The sequence below is a fragment of the Eretmochelys imbricata genome, chromosome 1, assembly GCF_965152235.1.
Source record: "Eretmochelys imbricata isolate rEreImb1 chromosome 1, rEreImb1.hap1, whole genome shotgun sequence".
Lineage (NCBI taxonomy): Eukaryota > Metazoa > Chordata > Testudines > Cheloniidae > Eretmochelys > Eretmochelys imbricata.
This window is the reverse complement of record NC_135572.1, coordinates 51751071-51775546: the sequence shown is the minus strand read 5'-3', so window position 1 is coordinate 51775546 and position 24476 is coordinate 51751071. Positions and strand designations below refer to the sequence as shown.

Below are 24476 nucleotides of genomic sequence, written 5' to 3'. Positions count from 1 at the left end.
TATATTTTTTCATCCCCACATGGGTCACCAGCAGGGTTTGATAAACAGCCTTCAGAACCACTGCACAGACCTCTTCTCCTTCAGCAATATAGGAGTACTTGATAGTAAGATGGACAACATGTGTGTGGATGAGTACATAGAGAGAGAGAACACATACTTTGTTAGTATACTGCGTAAGTATTTGTGAGACAGCAGAATGCTCGGCATCAGGATTCTGAGCTTCTATTCCTGGATCTGGGATCACAATGTGATCTATTGGCTATGAGCAGCATAACCAAATATAACAACCCCTCTGTTTGGGTCTTCTGCTGGGATTGACCATGGGACCTCTGGATTTAAAAAGCATGAGCCTCAGGCTAATAAACTATACTTTTTAGCATTGAAGCAATACCAGAATCATTAATCCTTAACATGTGGCCTCTCCACCAGAGGTGACAGACCCAGAGCGGGTTCGTGCAGGTCTCAGAAACACCTAATTTATTTATTTTTTTTTGGTAAGATTACGTGACAAAGTGGATCAGACATGGGTTCATCAGATTGGAGACATGGGTTCTATTACCAGAAATGCCAGAACAGATTTTATGCAAGTTGCTCATCTGTAAAATGGGTGAATGATAGTAATCCCCCTCCCTGCATCTCTTATTCCCCAAGGTAACAGTATGAAGTTTTGGGTTCAGAATAAGGATTGTGAAGGGCCCATTAACGGCAAAAGAGGTGGACGAGAGTTCACGGTTTATAGGTTTGTACATTCCCTCAGATTACAGGGCACCAGTAGAGAAAAGTCTCTCTCTGATTTTGCTACTTGTAAGTCATGGGAAGACTGGAGCTTTGCATCTGATGGCTTGAAGCAGGAGCCAAAATCATGTTACTTATTACAAATTTGTGATAGTTAATAACACTGAGAATAAAACAGAGGTGGCCTGTCCTCCGAAATGAGACTTTTTTCTTAACTTTTTTCTTGTTTCTCTCACTTCTTTCTGTGGTGGACAGACCTCAATTATTACAAGTTATTTTTAATATTAGGTAGATATGAACTTGTTTACACATTTACTGAATATTAATACATAGCTGCCAGGATGCTTGAATATAAAAATACATAAACCCCTGCCCTGATAGAACGCTACCCAATATAGCATGGATTCGGATATAACACATTAAAGCAGCGCTCTGGGTAGCAGGCCTGCGTGCTCCGGCGAATCAGCACATCAGCGTGTCTGGCTCTGAGCAGCATCTTAAGGGTGCTGGGCCAGGGCCCAGGGGTTGGATAAAGGGCAGAGGATCTCGGGGAGGGGGAGAACGGGACAGTCAGGGGACAGGAAGCGGGGGGGGGCTGGATGGTTTGGAGGTTCTGGGGGTAGGGCAGTCAGGGGATGGGGAACGGGGGCGTTGGGTAGGGCGTGGGAGTCCCAGGGGATGGGGGTGTGGATAGGGGTCGGGGCAGTCAGGGGACAGGGAGGTTGGGTAGGGGCTGAGGTCCTGGGGGTGATTAGGGACGGGGCGGTCTCTGGAGGGGGCGGCCAGGGGACAAGGAGCAGGGGGGCTTAGATAGGGGGTGGCATCTTGGGAAAGGTGGTTAGGCATGGGGGGGTCTCTGGATGGGGTAGTCAGGGGACAAGGAGCAGGGGCGGGTTGGATGGGTTGGGGGTTCTGAGGGGTCAGTCAGGCGGTGGGAAGTGACTATTAATAATGGAAATGCTCGAGGCCAAAGTAAATTTGATATAACACAGTTTCATCTATAACACGATAAGATTCTTTGGCTCCTGAGGACCGCGTTATATTGGGGTAGAGGTGTATTATGTTTAGCTAGTTATGTTGCAAAGTGTACAAGGCTAATCAAAGAAATTCCAGGGGGGTGTTTGTCTCCCACCGAAAAGCAAATGTTAGGAAGACAACCCCTCCTTAGCCAGAAAACCTTTTAACTTTCTATGCCAATTTCTTTTATTCTACGTTTTGAAAAATGGATGTAAGCTTGTTTACTGTGACTGATGTTTTGTATAAAAATATTTGATAAGACTTTTAACTGTAAAGACTGCAACTGGTAAACACAAGAAGGACTTCAAAGAGAAGCAACACTGAAGTCCTTATCAAAGCATAAAACACAGGGGTAAAGTAGGCCTACACCAATCCACTCTTCCCCTTTTTCTCTTTTCAAATAAAACCCTCTGTTTGTGTCCTTAAAACTCCAGGAAAAAGATGTGTAGTTTGAAATGTTTTAATCCTCTAGGTTATTTCTTAAATGTTGAAATGGCAAGCACATTTGTGAAATACATACTTACAAATATGTTAGATAAATACAGAGCTCCTAGTATCATTGCTCGGTACATGGTAAAATGCTTTATCTATTAACATGGAATCAAATAATCTTGCTAAACTAATTACAAATGTAAGAAGACATTTAAGTATAGAATATTTGTATTATTGGGAAATTAATTACTGGTAGCACTCAAGCAACTCACTACCCAACTCAGGAAAACAAGAAAATAATTGCTTCAAAATTATTAAAGAATCAGCATCTGCATTGAGAACTATTTAAGCTGAAGACTTTCTCAGTGTTTATATAAAACTTTTACATAAAAGAACAAATGTAATTGGAAGAAGAAAGGCAACAAAAATATGCATATTCATCAAACAGACTGCGTATGCAGAAACTGAACATGTCACCTAAGCCAACTACCTAAGGCATGGAGGCAATGAAAAAGTGACAGCAACCAACTTGAATCTAAATAAGTCTGAAAGAGATGTGTTCTTCTATAATGTCATGAAAACAGGAAGAAAAGCATAAAAACTCACATCCCTCACACCCACCCACAGGCCCGCTGCTACCCTGCTTAAACAGCAAGCACTCATCCTGCCCACCTCTACAGCAAAAATAGAGAAGGATTCACAAAGAAATCAACCCAAGGAAACCTCCCCAATATTTCAACACTGATTGTAAGAGAAAGTTAAATATGACCATGCCAAAGGATTAGATTTAAAATTCTTAAAAGGTTTTACGGGGATATGAAAATACTATTGCAACTTAAAATACTGACAGTTTCTCCAGGTAATCACCAAAGGCTAGATTCCCAAAGAAACTTAAGCACAAGGACACCTATCGTTTAGGTGCCTAGAAAATCACTGGATTTCACAAAGCCTGAATTTGGTACCTAGTTTCCCTATTCATGGAATGGAGGGAGATAGGGCCCTAACCCAAAGCGGCCAATGGAAGATGTCAAGCTGGCATGTGTCCTAAACCCCACCTCTCTTTTGGAGGTAAGTGCCTAAGCCCAGACTGCAGGGATGCATCTCCCTTCATTTGGGATTCCTAACTGCAGACCCTATCTTCATGAGATATCCATGCAATTTTAGCAAGAAGCCGGGGATCTACCCCCTAAAACTTTTAATCCAGTGGTAAAGGTATTCACCTCACCTGTAGGAAACACTCAGTTCAAGTCCGCCCTCCATATGAGAGGAAGAATGGATTTGAACTGGGATGTGCTACTTCTCAGGTGAGTGCCCTTGACACTGGGCTATGGCTCAGTCTGATGTGGGGCTCCTTCAATCTCTCCTGGTACATGAATCACTCTGGTTTCACAGATGCCTGGTGTGGGGTTGCAACGTGCACGTTCACAAGCAGAAACAGAGATTCTTAGGGAACTTCTACTGCAAAAATGTAGGTAATGAGCAAATTTAGGTGCCTACAGCATTCAGAGGCAGATGAGCTGGGGCTTTGTGAATCCCCATGGGGCCTGATTCTCGAATTTAGGTACCTAAAATGGGAGCTAGGCACATTAGTCCTTTTGTGAATCTATCCCCACATGGTTAGACCATATGTTGCTGGACAGGAGACAGGGCTTAACAGCGGTAAGCAGAGAAATAGTGGGATTTAATGGATTTAAGATTCTCAGTATTTGTAATTGGCCTGTTTTAAGGCAGATCCTTACACGGCTTCCTCTAAGTAACTGATTTAAGTTCAGTTAAGATAGCTTACTTTGTACAATTATAAACTGGCTGGTTATTAACAACAACTAAACAGGTTTCACCAGTAGTAAAATTGACCAGAAGTAAAATTATTTTGCCCATTGTCTTTAGTTATCTAAGGACAGACTGACTGGCTTCACAATAATTTTGAGAAATAAGACCTTGTTCTTAATTTTCCAAGAGAAAAGTGACCCCCAAAAGGTGGGGTTCACACTCAGAAGTGTAATCTCTCCTTAAAACTCTCCCCAGAGAGGCATACAGAAGTGATTGTAACAGAAGTAACTAGTCCCAAAGCTGAGTCACTCTTTTTAGGTGACAAATCTGAGGAACCGTCCCAGATTGAGGTGTCATTAGAGGAGGCTTTGGAACAAACTGATAAATTAAACAGTAATAAGTCACTAGGACCAGGTGTTACTCACCAAGAGTTTTGAAGGAACTTAAATGTGAAGTTGTAGAACTACTAACTGTAGTATGTAACCTATCATTTAAATCAGCTTCCGTACCAGATGACTGAAGGAAAGCTAATGTGATGCCAATTTTAAAAAAAAGGCTCCAGAGGCAATCCTGGAAATTACAGCCCAGTAAGCCTAACTTCAGTACGGGAAAACTGGTTGAAACTATAGTAAAGAACAGAATTATCAGACACTGAGATTAACACAATTTGTTGGGGAGGAGTCTACATGGCTTTTGTAAAAGGAAATCATGCCTCACCAATCTACTAGACTTCTATGAGAGGGTCAACAACCATGTGGACAAGGGGGATCCAGTGGATATAGTGTACATAGATTTTCAGAAAGCCTTTGACAAAGTCCCTCACCAAGGCACTTAAGCAAAGTAAGCTGTCATGGGAAAAGAGGGAAGGTCCTCTCATGGATCAGTGACTGGTTAAAAGTTAGGAAAGAAAGGGTAGGAATAAATGGTCAGTTTTCAGAATGGAGAGAGGTAAATAATGGTGTCCCCCAGGGATCTACATTGGGACCAGCACTGTTTAACATATTCATAAATTGTCTGGAAAAAGGGGTAAGGTGAAATTTGCAGAAAATACAAAAATACTCAAGATAGTTAAGTCCAAAGCAGACTGCAAAGAGTTACAAACTCCTTGGGATGAAATTCAATCTTGATAAATGCAAAGTAATGCACATGGGAAAATATTATCCCAGCTACATATATAAAATGATGGGGTCTAAATTAGCTGTTACCACCCAAGAAAGAGATTGTTGGGTCATTGTGGATAGTTCTCTGAAAACATCCGCTCAATGTGCACCAGCAGTCAAAAAGCTAACAGAATGTTAGGAACCATTAGGAAAGGGATAGATAAGATGATAGCAAATATCACAATACCTCTATATAAAGCCATAGTACACCCACATCTTGATTAATGTGTGCAGATACGGATGCCACATCTCAAGTATATTGGAATTGGTACAGATACAGAGAAGGGTAACTAAAATGATTAGGGGTATGGAACGGCTTCCATATGAGGAGGGATTAAAGAGACGGACTTTTCAGCTTGAAAAAGAAGAATAAGGGGGGATATGATAGAGGTCTATACAATCTTGACTGGTGTAGACAAAGTGAATAAGGAGATGTCACTTACTCCTTCACAGAACACAAGAATGAGGGATCACCCAATGAAATTCATAGGCAGCAGGTATAAAACAAACAACAGGAAGTACTTCCTCACACAACACATAGTCAACCTGTGAAACTCATTGCAAGGGGATGTTCTGAAGGCCAAGACTATAACAGGGTTCAAAAAAGCACTAGATAACTTAATGGAGGATAGGTCCATCAATGGCTAGTAGCCAGGATGGGTAGGGATGTACCACCAAAACAATGTATTGCTGTTGTCGCCATTACTTATTAAGAGTGACCCATAGAGGAAAATAAGTTTTTAAGCTTTTCTTCGCAGGTTTATGACATTAAAAATTCAGGTATCACTTAGCGCTTTTGTCATAAATATAAAGGGAAGGGTAAACCCCTTTGAAATCCCTCCTGGCCAGGGGAAAGCTCCTCTCACCTGTAAAGGGTTAAGAAGCTAAAGGTAACCTCGCTGGCACCTGACCAAAATGACCAATGAGGAGACAAGATACTTTCAAAAGCTGGGAGGAGGGAGAGAAACAAAGGGTCTGTGTCTGTCTATAGTCTTCTTTGTCGGGGATAGACCAGGAATGGAGTCTTAGAACTTTTAGTAAGTAATCTAGCTAGGTATGTGTTAGATTATGATTTCTTTAAATGGCTGAGAAAAGAATTGTGCTGAATAGAATAACTATTTCTGTCTGTGTATCTTTTTTGTAACTTAAGGTTTTGCCTAGAGGGGTTCTCTATGTTTTTGAATCTAATTACCCTGTAAGATATCTACCATCCTGATTTTACAGGGGGGGATTTCTTCATTTCTATTTACTTCTATTTTTATTAAAAGTCTTCTTGTAAGAAACTGAATGCTTTTTCATTGTTCTCAGATCCAAGGGTTTGGATCTGTGGTCACCTATGCAAATTGGTGAGGCTTTTTATCCAACATTTCCCAGGAAAGGGGGGGGTGCAAGTATTGGGAGGATTGTTCATTGTTCTTAAGATCCAAGGGTCTGGGTCTGTAGTCACCTAGGCAAATTGGTGAGGCTTTTTACCAAACCTTGTCCAGGAAGTGGGGTGCAAGGTTTTGGGAAGTATTTTGGGGGGAAGGACGCGTCCAAACAGCTCTTCCCCAGTAACCATTATTAGTTTGGTGGTGGTAGCGGCCAGTCTAAGGACAACGGGTGGAATATTTTGTACCTTGGGGAAGTTTTGACCTAAGCTGGTAAAGATAAGCTTAGGAGGTTTTTCATGCAGGTCCCCACATCTGTACCCTAGAGTTCAGAGTGGGAGGGGAACCTTGACAGCTTTTCAGGAAAAACGGAGTATGGATAACTGGAGAACTAATAGGCTTACATCACCATTACCATTTTTTCTTTCCAGGTCATGTTAAGATTTTTAATTTAAACTGCAACGTTCAGGAATTCACTGTTAATAAGTCCTTACCTTGATTTTGTTTTAAATATTCATATAAACACATTTTGAAATGGTGAAACTTCAAATAAAAATGTAAATAGTAGCAACATACCACCAAGGTTTCCTGGGCAACTTGAGGAATACTCAATTTGTAATACCATCATTAAAGTGCACCATCCATCATAAAGAAATAGAAAGGAATTAACTATCTTCTTTTCTACAATTTCCACAGAAAAATAATTTAAGAGGGAAGGAATACAACTGTTAGGAACCTTACTCTCAATTGCCTACTGCTAAATATCTTTATATACTATGGCTATAAATATGCAACCTTGTGAAAATCTCCTGTCTTGACATTTTATCACACGAGATTCATCAGAACAGAGTATGATTATAGCAGAATGGCAGCTCTGCTGTAGTTTAAGGTTAAGACCAGATTTCTGTTTAAAGTCTGACTATTCTAAGTGCTCTAAGATCTGTAATGTTACTTGAATTGCCTTGACACATTTGGTGTGCTTCATGGGAGTACAAGGTACGGTCAGTGATGGGTTCCTGAGGTGCAGTTCTCCCACCCCAGCTTTTCTTAACCTATTTTGGCAATGCTTTTTTGCACCCACGGAGAGATCAAACCAGGATTCAGATAATTGCACCGAAGTCTCCAAAGTTCAGAAGTTACCCCAACACAGTGCATAGCACCAGCTCTAGGCTGTGTTGGGCCACCCATATCAAGAACCTTTTCCATTTGGCGGAGTTTTCTTCGTGGGAAGCTTCTTGCTCTGTGCTAAGATTTCCTCAGTGTGTGAGTGGCCATCCCTTTCCATGGCACTCAGACAGTCAGCATCCTGGCCATCAGTTTCAGCAACTTTGGGTCTGGATGGAATGCTTTATCTTGATTTTGTGACACGAGGTCTGGGTGGCCAGGGAGCCAGACCAGCGGTCGTGTGGACAACAGGCTGCTTCGCTAGCAGGGAGCTGTGAAAATAAATTTGTCATGGTCTCATCTGACCTTGGCAATGATCCTGGGGATTAGCAGAATCCAGGGGGAGGCGTAAAGGTGGCCCTGATTCCCCTACAAAAGGAAAATGTCTAGCACAGATCCTGTGGCTCCCGTCTCCTCTGGAATAGAAGCTTGGGCACTCAGCACTGTGCTTGCTGGCAAACAGGTCTATCATTTCTATTGATGGAACAGTGACTTGGTGATGGATTTCAGCAGTAACCACGCTGGTTCATGACAGATTGTCTGCTTAGGAAATCTATCAAGATGTTCTTGGCTCCCAGAAGGTGGAGAGCTATCTGGATTATGCCATGCAGTTAGCAACAGCTCCATAGTTTGATTGCCTCCTTGCAGAGGGAGAAAAAGATGGTATTCCCTTGCTCATATGGCATATTGCTGAGGTACTGTTTGTCTGCATCTACTCTACAGAATGTTATAAGATCAGAAAAAATGCCTTGTATGTGAGCCTGAAGACTCTGAGCTCCAAGACATATGTGCAGTTTCATGTCCTCTGGGATTCATGTTCCTGTATCTGCAGGGTGGTCCATATGGGGTCCCAAGACTCATCTGTGACTTATGCACTGGATGGCAATGGGGTCATAAATGACACTCCTTTTGAGCATTGTCTGGATGCAGCCACCAGGTCAGTACTGTGAGGGCAAAACACCAAATTAAAATTGTGCTCAATTGATGCTCTGTGGGGGAGTATACTTACCTGACCCAGAGTTGTAGGGAGCTTGGGCAAACTCTGGCAAGCAGCATCACATATGTACATTGGACATATGCCCAAACAACATGAGGCAAGTATGTACTGTTGTCTCTGGATACACCATAGTGTACAGTTATGACTAAAGTGCAAGCTATCTGTCAGTGGTAAGACACCCTTGCTGTTGTGGAATCTATCCTGGCCCCTAGGAACTGTGAAAGGGTAAGTGACTATTTTTTTGTTTTTCATATAAACATATCATAAGGACATGAGAATGGCCAGATTGGGTCAGACCAATGACCCATCTAGACCAGTATCCTATCTTTTGACAATGGCCAATGCCAGATCCTTCACAGGGAATAAACAAGACAGACAATTATCGAGTGATCAATACCCAGTCATTTGGCTTGGGGACTCCCAGAGCATGGGGAAACATTCTTGATCATTTTGACTAACAGCTATTGGTGGACCTATTCTCCATGAACTTACTTTATCCTGTTTTGAACCTAGTTATACTTTTGGCCTTCACAACATCACCTGGCAATGAGTTCTACAGGCTGATTGTGCATTGTGTAAAGTAGTAATTCCTTTTCTTTGTTTTAACCCTGCTGCCTATTAATTTCATGTGGTGACCCACAGTCCTTGTGTTATATGAAGGAGAAAACAACACTTCCTTATTCACTTTCTCCACAGCATTCATGATTTTATAGACCTTGTGCTTTTTCAGGGACTTTCTTGAGCAAATGCTGTAGTTTCAAGAAGCCCTTGAGGAATTCCACTATGATTTCAACAATTTCCATCCCACCATCAACCTCAGCCTGGACCAGTCCGCACAAGAGATCCACTTCCTGGACACTACGGTGCTAATAAGCGATGGTCACATAAACACCACCCTATACCGGAAACCTACTGACTGCTATGCCTACCTAAATGCCTCCAGCTTTCATCCAGACCACACCACACGATTCATTGTCTATAGCCAAGCTCTACGATACAACCGCATTTGCTCCAACCCCTCAGACAGAGACAAACACCTATAAGATCTCTATCAAGCATTCTTACAACTACAATACCCACCTGATGAAGTGAAGAGAAAGACTGACAGAGCCAGAAGTTACCTACTACAGCACAGGCCCAACAAAGAAAATAACAGAACGCCACTAGCTATGACCTTCAGCCCCCAAATAAAACCTCTCCAATGCATCATCAACGATCTACAACCTATCCTGAAGGATGACCCATCACTCTCACAGATCTTGGGAGACAGGCCAATCCTTGCTTACAGACAGCCCCCCAACCTGAAGCAGATACTCACCAGCAACCACACACCACACAACAGAACCACTAACCCAGGAACCTATCCTTGCAACAAAGCCCATTGCCAGCTGTGTCCACATATCTATTCAGGGGACACCATCACAGGGCCTAATCACATCAGCCACACTATCAGAGGCTCGTTCACCTGCACATCTATCAATGTGATATATGCCACCATGTGCCAGCAATGCCTCTCTGCCATGTACATTGGCCAAACTGGACAGTCTCTACGTAAAGGAATAAATGGACACAAATCAGAAGTCAAGGATTAGAACATTCAAAAACCAGTCGGAGAACACTTCAATCTCTTTGGTCACTCGATTACAGACCTAGAAGTGGCAATACTTCAACAAAAAAAACTTCAAAAACAGACTCCAATGAGAGACTGCTGAATTGGAATTTGCAAACTGGATACAATTAACTTAGGCTTGAATAAAGACGGAGTGGATGGGTCATTACACAAAGTAAAACTATTTCCCCATGTTAATTCCCCCCGCCCCCGTTCCTCAGACTTTCTTGTCAACTGCTGGAAATAGCCCACCTTGATTATCACTATAAAAGTTTTTTTCTCCTCCGCTCTCGTACTGGTAATAGCTCACCTTACCTGATCACTCTCGTTACAGTGTGTATGGTAACACCCACTGTTTCATGTTCTCTGTGTATATAAATCTCCCCACTGTATTTTCCACTGAACGCATCCAATGAAGTGAGCTGTAGCTCACGAAAGCTTATGCTCAAATAAATTTGTTAGTCTCTGAGTGCCACAAGTCCTCTTTTTCTTTTTGCGGATACAGATTAACATGGCTGCTACTCTGAAACATACCACAGAGTAGTAGTTCTGCAATTTCATATCTGAGTTCCTTCAGAAATCTTCGGTCAATACCATGTGGTCCTGGTGACTTATTACTGTTTAATTTATTTAATTTATTTCCAATACCTCCTGTATGGACTCCTCAAGTTTGGATAGTTCCTCAGGTTTGTCACCCAAAAAGAATGGCTCGGTGTGGGAATATCCCATCTTGGAGACTGATGCAAAGAATTCATTTAGCTTCTCTGCAATGGTCTTGTCTTCCTTGTACCCACAATTACCCAGTGGCCCCACTGATTGTTTGATAGGCTTCCTGCTTCTGATGTACTTACCAGGAGGCTAGGCTGGATGAACAGAGAAAGGGCGCAACTAAGACTTGGAGTTTCCTGATGTGATCTCCCTTGATCAGCCAGTCATCTAGATATGGACACCCTCTTTTTTTTAGGTGCATCACCACTACAGTGAGGCATCCCGTAAAGAATCTCCGTGCCATGGAGAGTTCAAAAGGTGCTCGTAATAGTGATGATTTAATTATTGTAGGACCCTCAGGTACTTTCTGTGGAGTCAAATACATCAAGACCTACAAACCAATCCCGAATCTGAAGTGATGGGATAATGGAGGCAAGCATTATTACCATCCTGAATCTGAGGCAGCATATATTTTGTTCAGTATCCTCAAATCTAGGTTAGGATTAGCATGCCCTTTTCTCTTTGGAATAAGGAAAAATACTGAAAATAGAAGCCTCTTCCACAGCTACTACACAAAGCAACAAGGTCATTTCTTTTTACAACAGGGTCTCATGAGAATGGTCTCTAAAGAGGTATAGGGAATGGGAAAGGAATTGGATATCGTAGCCATGGATGAAGATATCCAGCATCCCTTTATCAGCTATAATCTCTGACGATGCCCAGTGGAAGGGGACAAGGCTGTGGGAAGGTGCTGGTATAGCCCTCTACCATCTAGTCAAACCTGTTGCCTCTGGGATGGGGCTAGGTGCATGATGGGGGAGAAGGATGGGTTACTCTTCGAGTAAAGGGATCACTTTCTGGGCAGGTATTCCAATTAGCAATTGTGGGAATAAGATGTTGTTCGAGGAGGCTGGTACCAGAAGGGTTTATGCTAAAGTGCTGAAGTTTAAATATCCAGAGATCTCAGCCTTACACTTCAACCCTTGAGAGAATGGAGTGCTTCTTCTATTAAGGAGCTGAATCGATCCATGCCTTTGAAGGACAGATTTTATGTTGTTTCCTGGATTTATTTCAGACCATTGCAGGAAGGATATGACCCTGGATCAAACAACCATATTGGAATCATCCACTGCTACTTGTAGCACTGTTTTGGCTACCATGTGCCCCTCCTTAAAAGCGTCTCTTGGTTCCTCCATGTACTGCTGATGGAATGTAGAAAGGACGGGGGTCACTATTTCCCACATTAAAACTTTTACTTCATGAACAGGTCCTTGTACTTTATAATATGGAATTGAAAGGAGGCTAACAAGTAAGTCTTTGAATGAACAGGTCCATTTTCTTGGGGTCCTCATACTTTGCTGTTCCCTCGGTGGATTTGGTCTTTTCTTGGACAGCAGAAAAGTCAAGTGATCCCAGCATTGGATGTGCATAGAAATGTCAAACCCTTTGATGGAACTTGGTATCTCTATTCCACTCAGTTTGAAGTTGATGGAAGTGATGGCAGGCTGTGCCACAGACCCCTCATTAATTGGAAAGGCAATGCTTGTGGACATAGAGGAGCTGAAGTTATTGAATGGCTTGTGTGTGTTCTCCTGGATTACCATCTAAATTTCCAAGGTTTCAGCTATCCCCCAGAGCAGTTCTTGGGAGGTCCAAAAATCATCAACAGCTGGCATTAGGGCCACAGTGACCACCTCGTCTGGGGAAGAATGTCATGACTGCAGCTTGGGAATTCAGACCTACGGATAGGAGCAGTGGTGGTCAGAGGTCAGGAACAGTGCTGCAGGACACAGCTGGAGGTCAGGAACTAAGAGCTGGAACTAGGAGTCAGAGCCACGGGTCAGGATCAGGAGCTTAAGAGCAAACTGAGAGGCAGGTTCATCACTACAGCTGGCAGAGAGTCCACCTTGTTGCACTGACACCTCCTAGTACTCTTCTCAGGCTTAAATAGGGTGCCTGAATCAATCAGCAGACACAAAGGAGGCTGTCAGTTCAGCCTTCGGAAGCAGTATATATGGGATTTAATTACACAGGGTCTATGTGGTAGTACATGCGGCCTCTACTATGGCTGCCAGCTAGTGAATAGAGGTGTCAGCCATCCCACACCTTGCAGACCTGGGTTCCAGTCCCATCCCTGCAGAACCTCAAAAAGAGGAGGATTCCTTAGGTTGGGAAGGCACTTGGAGGGTCTCCCAAGCCACCTCTGCTCCCTCAAAGGGAGAATTCTCTAATTCCAGAGAAGGTGCCCTGCTTATCAATGCAGGCACTGAACAGGACTTCCTACTTTTTTTCCAAAACATGCAGTGGGGCTCCACTCTGGGACCTTCAGGAAGGTTGATCCCAATAAAGCCAGTACAGCCATGGTACTATATAATCTTGGTATTGGCCAGATTTTGGATGGCCCATTTACTGCGTGTCATGCATCAGAGCCTGGCACAGGTTGCTTCCAGAATACCCTTTAGATACAATTTCTGTCTCCGGAAGGAAAGGAGGAGTAACCTGGAGTCTGCACAAAGTTCATGTCCAAAACAGCCCAGCTGCAGAGCCTGCCTCAATAGCTCAGATACACGCACCCCCACCTTCCCAGAGCCCAGCTGTGGGGGGCACCCCTAGCCCAGATACCTGCGCCTCCTCCCCCCAGCCACAGGTCTATCCCTAGTGCAGACACCACCCTGGTACCCCTCAGAGCCCAGGGATCCACAGGGAGAAACGGCCTGATGCTTGTTTCCACGGTTGTGTAGAGTTTCCTGCACGCTGTCATCTCCTTCCCTCAGAGCGTGCGGGGAATTGCAGCTGCCAGGAACCCTCTAGCTCCTCCTCCCCCTCCCCCAGCAGTGTCTTCTGTGTGTGAGCTGGGCTCTGCCAGATCCAGCAGCCCCTGGTGGCAGCAATCAGCACTGCAGCCCATTTCTGTGGGGAAAAGGAAATTCTGCGTACACAACATTAATTTCTGCCAAACTCTGCATTGCGCAGTAACACAGAATTCCCCCAGGAGTAAGAGGGTGTCTTGGGGTCTGTGCCAAAGTGGTCAGTGCTGCAGTCATCAGTGCTGAAGTTGTCAGGTATTGGTGTTCTGTATAAATAGACTAAGTGAAAAAAGTATGCCTATGTTATTCATGAAAAAGTTAATGTAACTATACAAACTTAATGTACTGTACTTAGCTGTTAATCACAAAGGGGTAATACTGAATGCTGAGCTTTTAACACAGGAAGAATATGGAATATTTTTTAAAGAAGGTGAGCTACGTTCTCTCATTTTAAATTTTTAAACTTTTAAATAACTGTATAATAGCCAGTGAGTACATATTTGCTTTACACGATACACTAAAATACACTTTGATTAAAATTTGGTGAGTCAGAGAAGTATGATAGAAACAAATAGAATTCTACAATTCAAGAACTGTTGTTATAGGAATTATCTTTACTGTAAGTATTCCTCTGAGACATAAATCCAACACTACAGACCAAAAGGAATGATTTTTTTAAAAAAAATAATTAAAATAATTATTAAAGCATTTGTTAACTTTAACACAATGCCTTGAAAGGACTGGATGAATGGAATAGCTAATATGGACTGAAGCAATTCAAATACAAAAAAATTATGAGATCCATATAAGTATTTCTATATTTTTTTCAAATTGTGATCAGTTAAGCAGTTTTTAAAACTGTAAATAAAATCAAAAATTTAGAAATTCTTGCATTCCTTTTCAGTGTTTCATAAGCTATTTGAAGCATGACACTATCATTTTTTTTTAATTTAAACTGAAAATTAGGTATACTTACACTTCTAAGGTTTCTTATAAAACTTTCAACATATTCATTAGCAGACAGGCTTTAAAGGCTTCAACATGCTAGTGCTACTAATTTGCATCCAATTATCTCTCATTACTTGCTTTGGAAAGGCTGAGGTTTATTAGCTCCTTGATGCCAATGGAAATATAATGCCTGATAGCACATACTGTAGCACTCTACAAATACGGAAGTACTGTTAAGTATCCTGTAGCTTTGAACTCTACATTGCTAAGAAATCTACAGACTGAAAGCAACTGCGTATTATCTGAGCTTGACTGGCATATTCTGAAAACCCCATGACAGCATCTGCAATTTGAAGCAGATTGAAAAAAAGTTAGGTACACTATGAGGTGGATTTTCTGAAGGGGAAAAAAAACCTTGATATCAAATTTAAAGCCCTGAATTAATTTGACACATTTTCAGACTGTAGTTTAGGCCTTATAGACACTATGATTTTTTGAATCTAGCACCCCCAATGAATGGTGTTCCACTAATAGCAACATTGGAATCTGTAGTGTAGACAAAGATCAGTTTGAGGTTTGATTGGTTGGTTGGTTTTACCACACAGTCATCTCACCAGGCTCAGAACAGAGTAAGATGATCTACGGCAATAATTCCTGAACCTAGCATACTCTGCAGCCTCTGCCCCTCTGGTACTACCAAGGTTCTACATCCTAAGAAACCTGACTGAGACACGCAAGAAGCACCTCTATGGGTGCATCAAAGTTTCCAAACTGTAAAGTTACTGAAGTTACCACTTGCTCTTATGCTGGAAGCAAGACAACAGTGGGAATCCACTGAGGTGGGTATCTATAGAAAAACTATTTCTGTACTTAATCACCAGTTACCAGAGGTAGTTTTCATAATTTAATATAATATAGACTGCTCATTCACTTTAATGGAAAATGTAAGCACACAAAAGTCATTTGCGGTTTTTTATAATTTTATCATAGAAAGAAAGTTAAGCATCATGTAGCGGAATGAGCATAAGGCTGGGAACAAGGAAATCCTGAGGTGTAATCCCAGCTCTGGTAGTGACTCCTTTTGAGATCCTCTGCCTCCTCACTTCTCAAGTGGGGATCTCTCTCTATGAGATGCTCTATCACTGCATTTGTATGATTATTCATAAACATAAGAAATAGAAAAAACTTATTAAGCCAACAGCTCCCTGACAATTTATGGTTATTCCAAACTATTCACATTCTTCCTTAATTTGTGTATTCTCAAACTGTGATACTATTATAGCAGAGAAATAAAATTTCCCTTAAGTTTTCAGTTTGTCAGCAGGATAGGAAAGATGAGAGAATATTAGTAAGCTTCCAGTGGCTCTCAGAGACTTTGAGCCAAAAGTTTGCTTTACACAAGAGTAGTCCATTAAATGCAACAGGAGTACTGCAGTATGTAAAACCAGGATCTGATGTTCTGTTTATGCACATATACTATAGATGTAGTTTAGCCTCTTATATATTATTGTGGTTTCTGCATTTAATTACTTACTGAGCTAAATACCTGAATGTAACTAAATGCTGTTAAATTAATCTCTTTATTTTGATAAGAGTAGAGGGAAAATATTACTGAGTTTAAAATACAGTATTAGAGGTCTCAGAGACAAAACTCAGAGCTGTCCGCATAGTTTTAAGGGTCACCTATGACAGTAGTCCATCACTAAGCAAAAGTCAAATCTTGTGCAGTGAAGTTTTCTTTTGCCTATAAGACAGGCACAATGTAAAATGCTTTTTCTGAGAGTACTGTAAAATTATTACAAACTACAGCAAATCAGAAGACAGGTATTACAGAAATATAGAACTACAGAATTATAGCATGTGAAGGATGACAGGTTAATAAAAATCAGAAAATCAGAAATTTCTGAATTCTTTTTTAATGTAGCACAGATATCTATGAAGACACCTAAAATTGATTATTTTCAAAAGTACCCAAAAATAGATGCATAAATAATAATATCCTTCAATAAAACATCCTTTAATATTTCATAAAAGTAAGTATTTATATAGTATTTAAGCTGTAAACCAGTTTCACACATTGGCACCTATTAACAACTTTCATCTAACTCCTTCTCTACCGGCTACACAAGCGCTCACGTTTCCATTGCCGTTACTGTAGTTCATTATGAGAAAGTTGAATAATCAGTTTGTTATAAAATTGAATTGTACTGTATTGTACTTACCTAGCCCTTTAGGAGTAATGCCACTGCTATCAGCAGGATTAACTACCCAGTAGTAGTATTTCAGTGTATGCATTAGCTGTAGTACTGTTCCTACTCTGCGTATGGTGGTGTAGATAGTAGCAGTGCCAATAAATTCAGCAGACAAATAGGTATACAGTGAAAGCTGCACCTGAAGAATAAAATTAGAGCCCACAAATATAAAGTTAAATTTTATTTTCACATTAAATAGAGACGTTAACAGTAAGTGAATAAAAAATTATTATCTAATGAGTTTCAGAGTAACAGCCGTGTTAGTCTGTATTCGCAGAAAGAAAAGGAGTACTTGTGGCACCTTAGAGACTAACGAATTTATTTGAGCATGAGCTTTCGTGAGCTACAGCTCACTTCATCAGATGCATACCGTGGAAACTGCAGCAGACTCTATATATACACAGAGAATATGAAACAATACCTCCTCCCACCCCACTGTCCTGCTGGTAATAGCTTATCTAAAAGCCATTTCCAGCACAAATCCAGGTTTTCTCACCCTCCACCCCCCCACACAAATTCACTCTCCTGCTGGTGATAGCCCATCCAAAGTGACAACTCTTTACACAATGTGCATGATAATGAAGTTAGGCCATTTCCTGCACAAATCCAGGTTCTCTCACTCCCTCTTACCCATAACTATTTCACATTTGGGGACAATATATACCTTCAGATCAGCGGCACTGCTATGGGTACCCGCATGGCCCCACAGTATGCCAACATTTTTATGGCTGATTTAGAACAACGCTTCCTCAGCTCTCGTCCCCTAAAGCCCCTACTCTACTTGCGCTATATTGATGACATCTTCATCATCTGGACCCATGGAAAAGAAGCCCTTGAGGAATTCCACCATGATTTCAACAATTTCCATCCCACCACCAACCTCAGCCTGGTCCAGTCCACACAAGAGATACACTTCCTGGACACTACAGTGCTAATAAACAATGGTCACATAAACACCACCCTATACCGGAAACCTACTGACCGCTATTCCTACCTGCATGCCTCCAGCTTTCACCCTGACCACACCACACGATCCATCGTCTACAGCCAAGCTCTGCGATACAACCGCATTTGCTCCAACCCCTCAGACAGAGACAAACACCTACAAGATCTCTGTCAAGCTTTCTTACAACTACAATACCCACCTGCGGAAGTAAAGAAACAGATTGATAGAGCCAGAAGAGTTCCCAGAAGTTACCTACTACAGGACAGGCCTAACAAAGAAAATAACAGAACGCCACTAGCCGTCACCTTCAGCCCCCAACTAAAACCCCTCCAACGCATTATTAAGGATCTACAACCTATCCTAAAGGATGACCCAACACTCTCACAAATCTTGGGAGACAGGCCAGTCCTTGCCTACAGACAGCCCCGCAACCTGAAGCAAATACTCACCAACAACCACATACCACACAACAGAACCACTAACCCAGGAACTTATCCTTGCAACAAAGCCCGTTGCCAATTGTGCCCACATATCTATTCAGGGGACACCATCACAGGGCCTAATAACATCAGCCACACTATCAGAGGCTCGTTCACCTGCACATCCACCAATGTGATTTATGCCATCATGTGCCAGCAATGCCCCTCTGCCATGTACATTGGTCAAACTGGACAGTCTCTACGTAAAAGAATAAATGGACACAAATCAGATGTCAAGAATTATAACATTCATAAACCAGTCGGAGAACACTTCAATCTCTCTGGTCACGCAATCACAGACATGAAGGTCGCTATCTTAAAACAAAAAAACTTCAAATCCAGACTCCAGCGAGAAACTGCTGAATTGGAATTCATTTGCAAATTGGATACTATTAATTTAGGCTTAAATAGAGACTGGGAGTGGCTAAGTCATTATGCAAGGTAGCCTATTTCCTCTTGTTTTTTCCTACCCCCCCCCCGATGTTCTGGTTTAACTTGGATTTAAACTTGGAGAGTGGCCAGTTTGGATGAGCTATTACCAGCAGGAGAGTGAGTTTGTGTGTGTATGGGGGTGGGTTTTTGGAGGGGGGTGAGGGAGTGAGAGAACCTGGATTTGTGCAGGAAATGGCCTAACTTCATTATCATGCACATTGTGTAAAGAGTTGTCACTTTGGATGGGCTATCACCAGCAGGAGAGTGAATTTGTGTGGGGGGGTGGAGGGTGAGAAAACCTGGATTTGTGCTGGAAATGGCTTTTAGATAAGCTATTACCAGCAGGACAGTGGGGTGGGAGGAGGTATTGTTTCATATTCTCTGTGTATATATAGAGTCTGCTGCAGTTTCCACGGTATGCATCTGATGAAGTGAGCTGTAGCTCACGAAAGCTCATGCTCAAATAAATTCGTTAGTCTCTAAGGTGCCACAAGTACTCCTTTTCTATCTAATGAGTGTTTCCCTCCCCCACATGGCTCATATTTTGGCTACTTAAAAGTATGATTTTTCTGATTTTAAAGCTGTATTGCATTTTGTTTTCATTCCTACCGTCTTAAAGCATAATGCATGAAAAAACCTGCAGGTTGATTACTATTGGGGATGAATAATCATATTTCTCAACACAGAAAAGATGAACAATTAAAAACTCAGTATACATGTTAGATATAAAACTGCAAATTACAGGATTTTTTGCCTCTGGTTTACAATTACAAATATTTAATACTGCATTAAAAAAAAGTAAGCTGCATTAATTACCATAGGTAAACGAAAACGTGTATGTCACTTTACAGTACAAGAAGCAACAACACATTTACACTGTATACATACCTTTGCAGGGGTATGTATCCAAATAGCAGGATTAAAAAGGATGTGATCACACAATTGCTTCAGTAAAGGTGCTCCATGTGACAATCCATCCAGATATTTTGCAAAAGACAGAAATTGCTCCAGAACTGCCCTGGTTATATGAACTCTAGATGACTGAACAAAGAAAAAAATCGGAAAACATGTAAACTCGGTCTTAATACACTTTCTTCTTTTAGAGTACGGCTGGGAGATTGAATAAGATTTTAACTGAGGCAGTATTTACTAAACATGAGTAAAAATGCTACATTCTTATTCTTAAAGACAAGAATAAAATCAGACAAATACATATACATTCTCATAACTCATATTATTGGTCTCTCTCACAGAGAAGAAAACTACTTTTTGGTCCATACAGTCTCCCAGTTCAAGAGATGAATACCGTGTTCACGAATAATTCGTCTCAGTAATGGTCAATATTTAAATGCTCCTTTTTGCTTACTGATAAGGTGTTTGAATCTTATTAACTTCAATATTTGCTTTGAAACTATGCTCAAATATCTGCAGCTAAGATTATTTTTTTCCTGTTTTCTCCATTTTATTTTCCTCCATATCATAGTCAGTCTTCCGCTCTTTGCAGTGTTGTGCCTTGTTAATTCCTTTGAAGTCTTCAGCATTTCTTCAGTGCTGTGAACTATTTAAATATTTTATGGTGGAACATTTTTTTTTCAAGTCAGTGGGTGTCTCAATACACAAATAAAAAACTGAGAAAGCAGGTTTTTGTTTTTATAGAGTAGTTTGAGTTCTGATTTTTTTCTTACTATCTTTTTATTTAAAGAAGCCTTCAGTTTCATAGCATACAGTGTAAAATCATGGATGAAGTGCAATTTTCTCACTTGAAGTATTATGACATGTAGATCCATTTTACATGTTTTTGTTTGTTTGATTGTTTTAGTAAACAAGAGAAACCAATAGTGCTGAGCAGCAACACAATGCCATCGTAAGGGTATCAGTTATTTTTAATGCTCTATGTACTGTTAAGGAATATACCAGATTTTCTCAGTTAACAAGTAAAATATTTTTTTTCTAATTGTTAATGCTGCAACCCAGCCTGAGATCTGAGACTTAAGATAGGTTATTTCTTCTTCATTTGTATTATTGTAGCACCTAGAGGTATGTCTACACAGCATTATGGGGTAAGGCTCCGGAGCTCGCCTCTAAAGACTTGAGAGGGGGGTGAGCTTCAGAGCCTGAGTTGCAATTTCAAAGCTCTAACTATGTTTAAGAGTGCTGGCACAAGCCCACTAGCCCCAGTCTACCAACTAGGTATTGGAGGCTTGCTTCAAAATGTTGTGTAAACACACCTTAGGAGGCCTAGTCATGGACCATGACTCCATTGTGCTAGACACTGTATGAACACAAAACAAAAAGATGGCCCCTGCCCAAAACAGCTTACAATCTAAGTATAAGACAGAAGATAACAGACAGAGAGACACAGGGACAGACAAGGGAGTATAAAGGAAACAATCAGACAATATTGATGATAGGCAGTGGCCACAGCACACCAGCAGCCTAACGGTTGTCTATTATTTTGTAGGCATTATGGCAAATTAGAGTTTTTAATGTAGATGATCAGGTAGCTTTGTGCAGGTTTTTGGGGAGCTCCTCGGAAGTATGAGGGGCAGAATGGGAGGAAGCATAAAGGTGTTTGAAAATTTAACAAGTGGGCTATGGGGGCTAGCATTATGCATGGGCCAACTGGAGGCAAGGGTCAACATCTTGATCACAAATCAGGGGGTAGGGAGAGTGGGAATAACGCATCACCACCAGTAAAAACATTTTGCAACTGACACATAGATAAGAGTTCATTTGATGCGCAAGTCAGAAAAGAATCTCTCTCCATTCACCTCTCTATTCTATTCAGTCATATGCATGTAAGTGGAGAGAAATCTACAATAAGAATAGTGAGGCTAGATGAGAAATCAATAATAATAATTCTTCTCCTATAGCTGCAAGTTTGACAGGAACATTTACCAGTGAAGTAAAAAAGGAGGTTACTTACCTGTAACTGGAAGTTCTTCAAGATGTGCGATCCCTATTTGAATCCTAAATGTGGGTGCACATGTGCGCCATGTGCCGGAAGGTTTCATAGCAGGGTCCATAAACCTGCATGCGTTATGCATCACCTCATGCTTCCATCCAAGGTTATAATAGGCCATGTGGGTTGATGCCCCTCCATTGCCCATCTTACTGCTGAGCATTCCGGTCTGAAGCAGAGGAGAAGGAGGGCAGATATTGGAATCCAAATAGGGACCACACATCTCGAAGAACCTCCAGTTACAGGTAAGTAACCTCCTCTTCTCCTTCAAATGATGGTCCCTATATGGATTCCAAATGTGTATGAGTGGCGAGCAGTGATCAGTATGGAGGGTGAGTGCGAGGATGTGGGTGAAAGTGCTGAGTGCAATACAGCTTGCCCTATTGCTGCGTCCACTGCTGCTGCTGCATGGGCGATGGTGTAATCTGAGGTGAAAATAGGCACGGGTGACATGGCTGCTTGAGCCTGGGTAGAGTGCGCCGTGATGACATAAGGTTGCCTCATGTTGCTGAACGTGTAGCATTCCTGGACACACCTAGAGACCCATTTTGAAATGAGTTGCAAGGAGAGGGTATGGTCCTTGCATCATTTGGCAATTGCTAACAAAGAGTTATGACGACGATCGGAAGTCAACGGTTTGTTGAAGACATCAAGGGAGTGGAGGAGTCTGTCCGCAGTTGAGGCGTAGGGTTTGGGGTAGAAAACTGGGAGGTGTGTACACTGATTGAGGTGGAACTTGGGCACCACCTTCGAAAGTAATTTAGGGTGTAGATGCAAGGACACTTTCGTCTTTGTGGAATATGGTATATGGGGGCTCAGCCATCATGGCCACTAGTTCACTAACCTATCTAGCCAAGATAATGGTCACTATGAAAATTACTTTCATGAAGAAATGTAAAAGGAAGGACATCACCAGGAGTTCAAAGGGTGGTTTTCTGAGAGCGGTCAGAGCAAGATTAAGGTCCCACAAGAGTGTGAGTTTTTGTACTGATGGGAAGGTGTGTAGCAGGCCCTTTAGGGTACAGACTGTGGTAGAGCGTGTAAACACAGAAATGCCATCCATCGGGTGAAGGAATGCACTGAATGCCACCAGGTGGATGCATCTGGAGCTGAGGGCTAGACCCAAAATCTTGAGTTCAAGCAAAGGCAGTCCAAGACAATAGGTACGGATATTGTCATGAGTCGGTATTGCTGGTGGTGTGCCCGGAAGGTGAAGCACTTTGATTTCACTTGCTAGCAGGCTATGGTGGATGTTCTTCTGCTTTGGGTAAGGATACAATGCACTGGGATGAAGCAGATCTTGCCAGAGCTTGAGCTCCATTCAAAAAACAAAGCTGTGAGGGGAAGAGGGCTGGGACTGGGATGCCGGAGCTGGCCCTGGTCTTGAATGAGGAGATCCAGCTGTGTGGGGAGGCAGAGCAGTATGCAGGCAGACAGGTTCAGGAGGTCCATGAACCAGCACTGGCATGGCCAAAATGGGGCTATGAGTATCACCCTTGTTTGATCCTGATGAATCTTGGAGAGGACTTGCAGGAGGAGGGGAAGGAGAAGGGTGTAGCTCTGTGAGTCATCTCCCACCACCCCTCTGGAGCAATAGAGTGGAAATTTGTGGTTCTCACAAGTGGCAAAAAAGGTCCCAACATGAGATGCCCCACTCATGGAAGAGGAATTGGAATGTGGTGTTGTGCAATTCCGATCCGTGGCTCATATAGCACATTCTGCTGAACATGTCCATGACGGAGTTTGGGTGTCTGGGAGGTATGTGGCTTACAGCATGACCTGGTGTTTGATGCATCAGGTCCATAGGTGAATGGACTCTGAACAAAGACCTGGCACCTCCCTGTTTGCTGACGTAAATCACTGCTGCAGTGTTGTTGGAGAGTAATTGGATGAGCTTTGTTTGGACGAGGGGGAGGAATGCAAGGCAGGTGAGGCGGACAGCCCTCAACTATAGGACATTTATGTGCATCTTGGCCTCTTGAGGCATCCACACTCCCTGTGCCATGTGACAGTCCAGGTGAGCTCCCCAACCTGCAAGAGAGGCATCTGTTATGTCTCGTGGTGTGGGAGGGGTGAAGTGCACACCTATCAGGACTTTGAAGGGTCAGTCCACCAGGTGAAGGATGTGAACACCAGCTGTGAGATCAGGACTTTGTTGTCTAGCTGCTCTGTGTTTGGTTGGTAGATGGAGAGGAGCCAGAGTTGCAGGCAACACATGTGAAGGTAAGTGTGGTGTCACTAAGGGTACACGCTGCCATGTGGCCATAAGAGAGAGTAGCAGAATGTGACCTGGGGCTTGTGGTGAAGATCTGTGATTAGGGTCATGAGGGGGCAAAGTGGTCCATCAGCAGGAAGGCTTGTGCAGCAACAGAGTATAGTCATGCTCCAATGAAAGCAATGGTCTGGGTACATATGAGAACTGATTTCTCCATGTTGATACAAATGACAAGAGACGCAAGGAGAGAATGGAGGGCATGGATGGCGGAGAGGAGGGTCTGGTGGGAGCACTGAACAAGGAGCCAGTCATCCAGGTAAGGGAAGATGGATTAGCCAAAATGGTGCATGCATGCAACTATGACAGAGAACACTTTGGTGAAGATTCATGGAGCCACTGCTATGCCAAAAGGCAGCACCCCGAACTGGTAGTGGCTGGGCTCAACTTGGAATCAGAAACTTTCGATAGGCTGG

The 24476-nt window shown here is 42.3% G+C and overlaps 1 protein-coding gene across 5 annotated transcripts in view; it reads right to left on the bottom strand.

Moving 5' to 3' along the window:
• The window catches only part of NBEA (neurobeachin), an 843583-nt gene that overhangs the window by 547613 nt on the left and 271494 nt on the right, over positions 1-24476 (bottom strand). For all 5 annotated transcript variants that reach the window (XM_077806446.1, XM_077806437.1, XM_077806454.1 and 2 more), the window contains exons 12-13: positions 19715-19867; positions 16940-17108 (exon numbers count right to left, since the gene is read on the bottom strand). In XM_077806446.1, coding sequence (XP_077662572.1) covers positions 16940-17108; positions 19715-19867 — 322 coding nt within the window. The remainder of the gene's footprint in view (positions 1-16939; positions 17109-19714; positions 19868-24476) is intronic.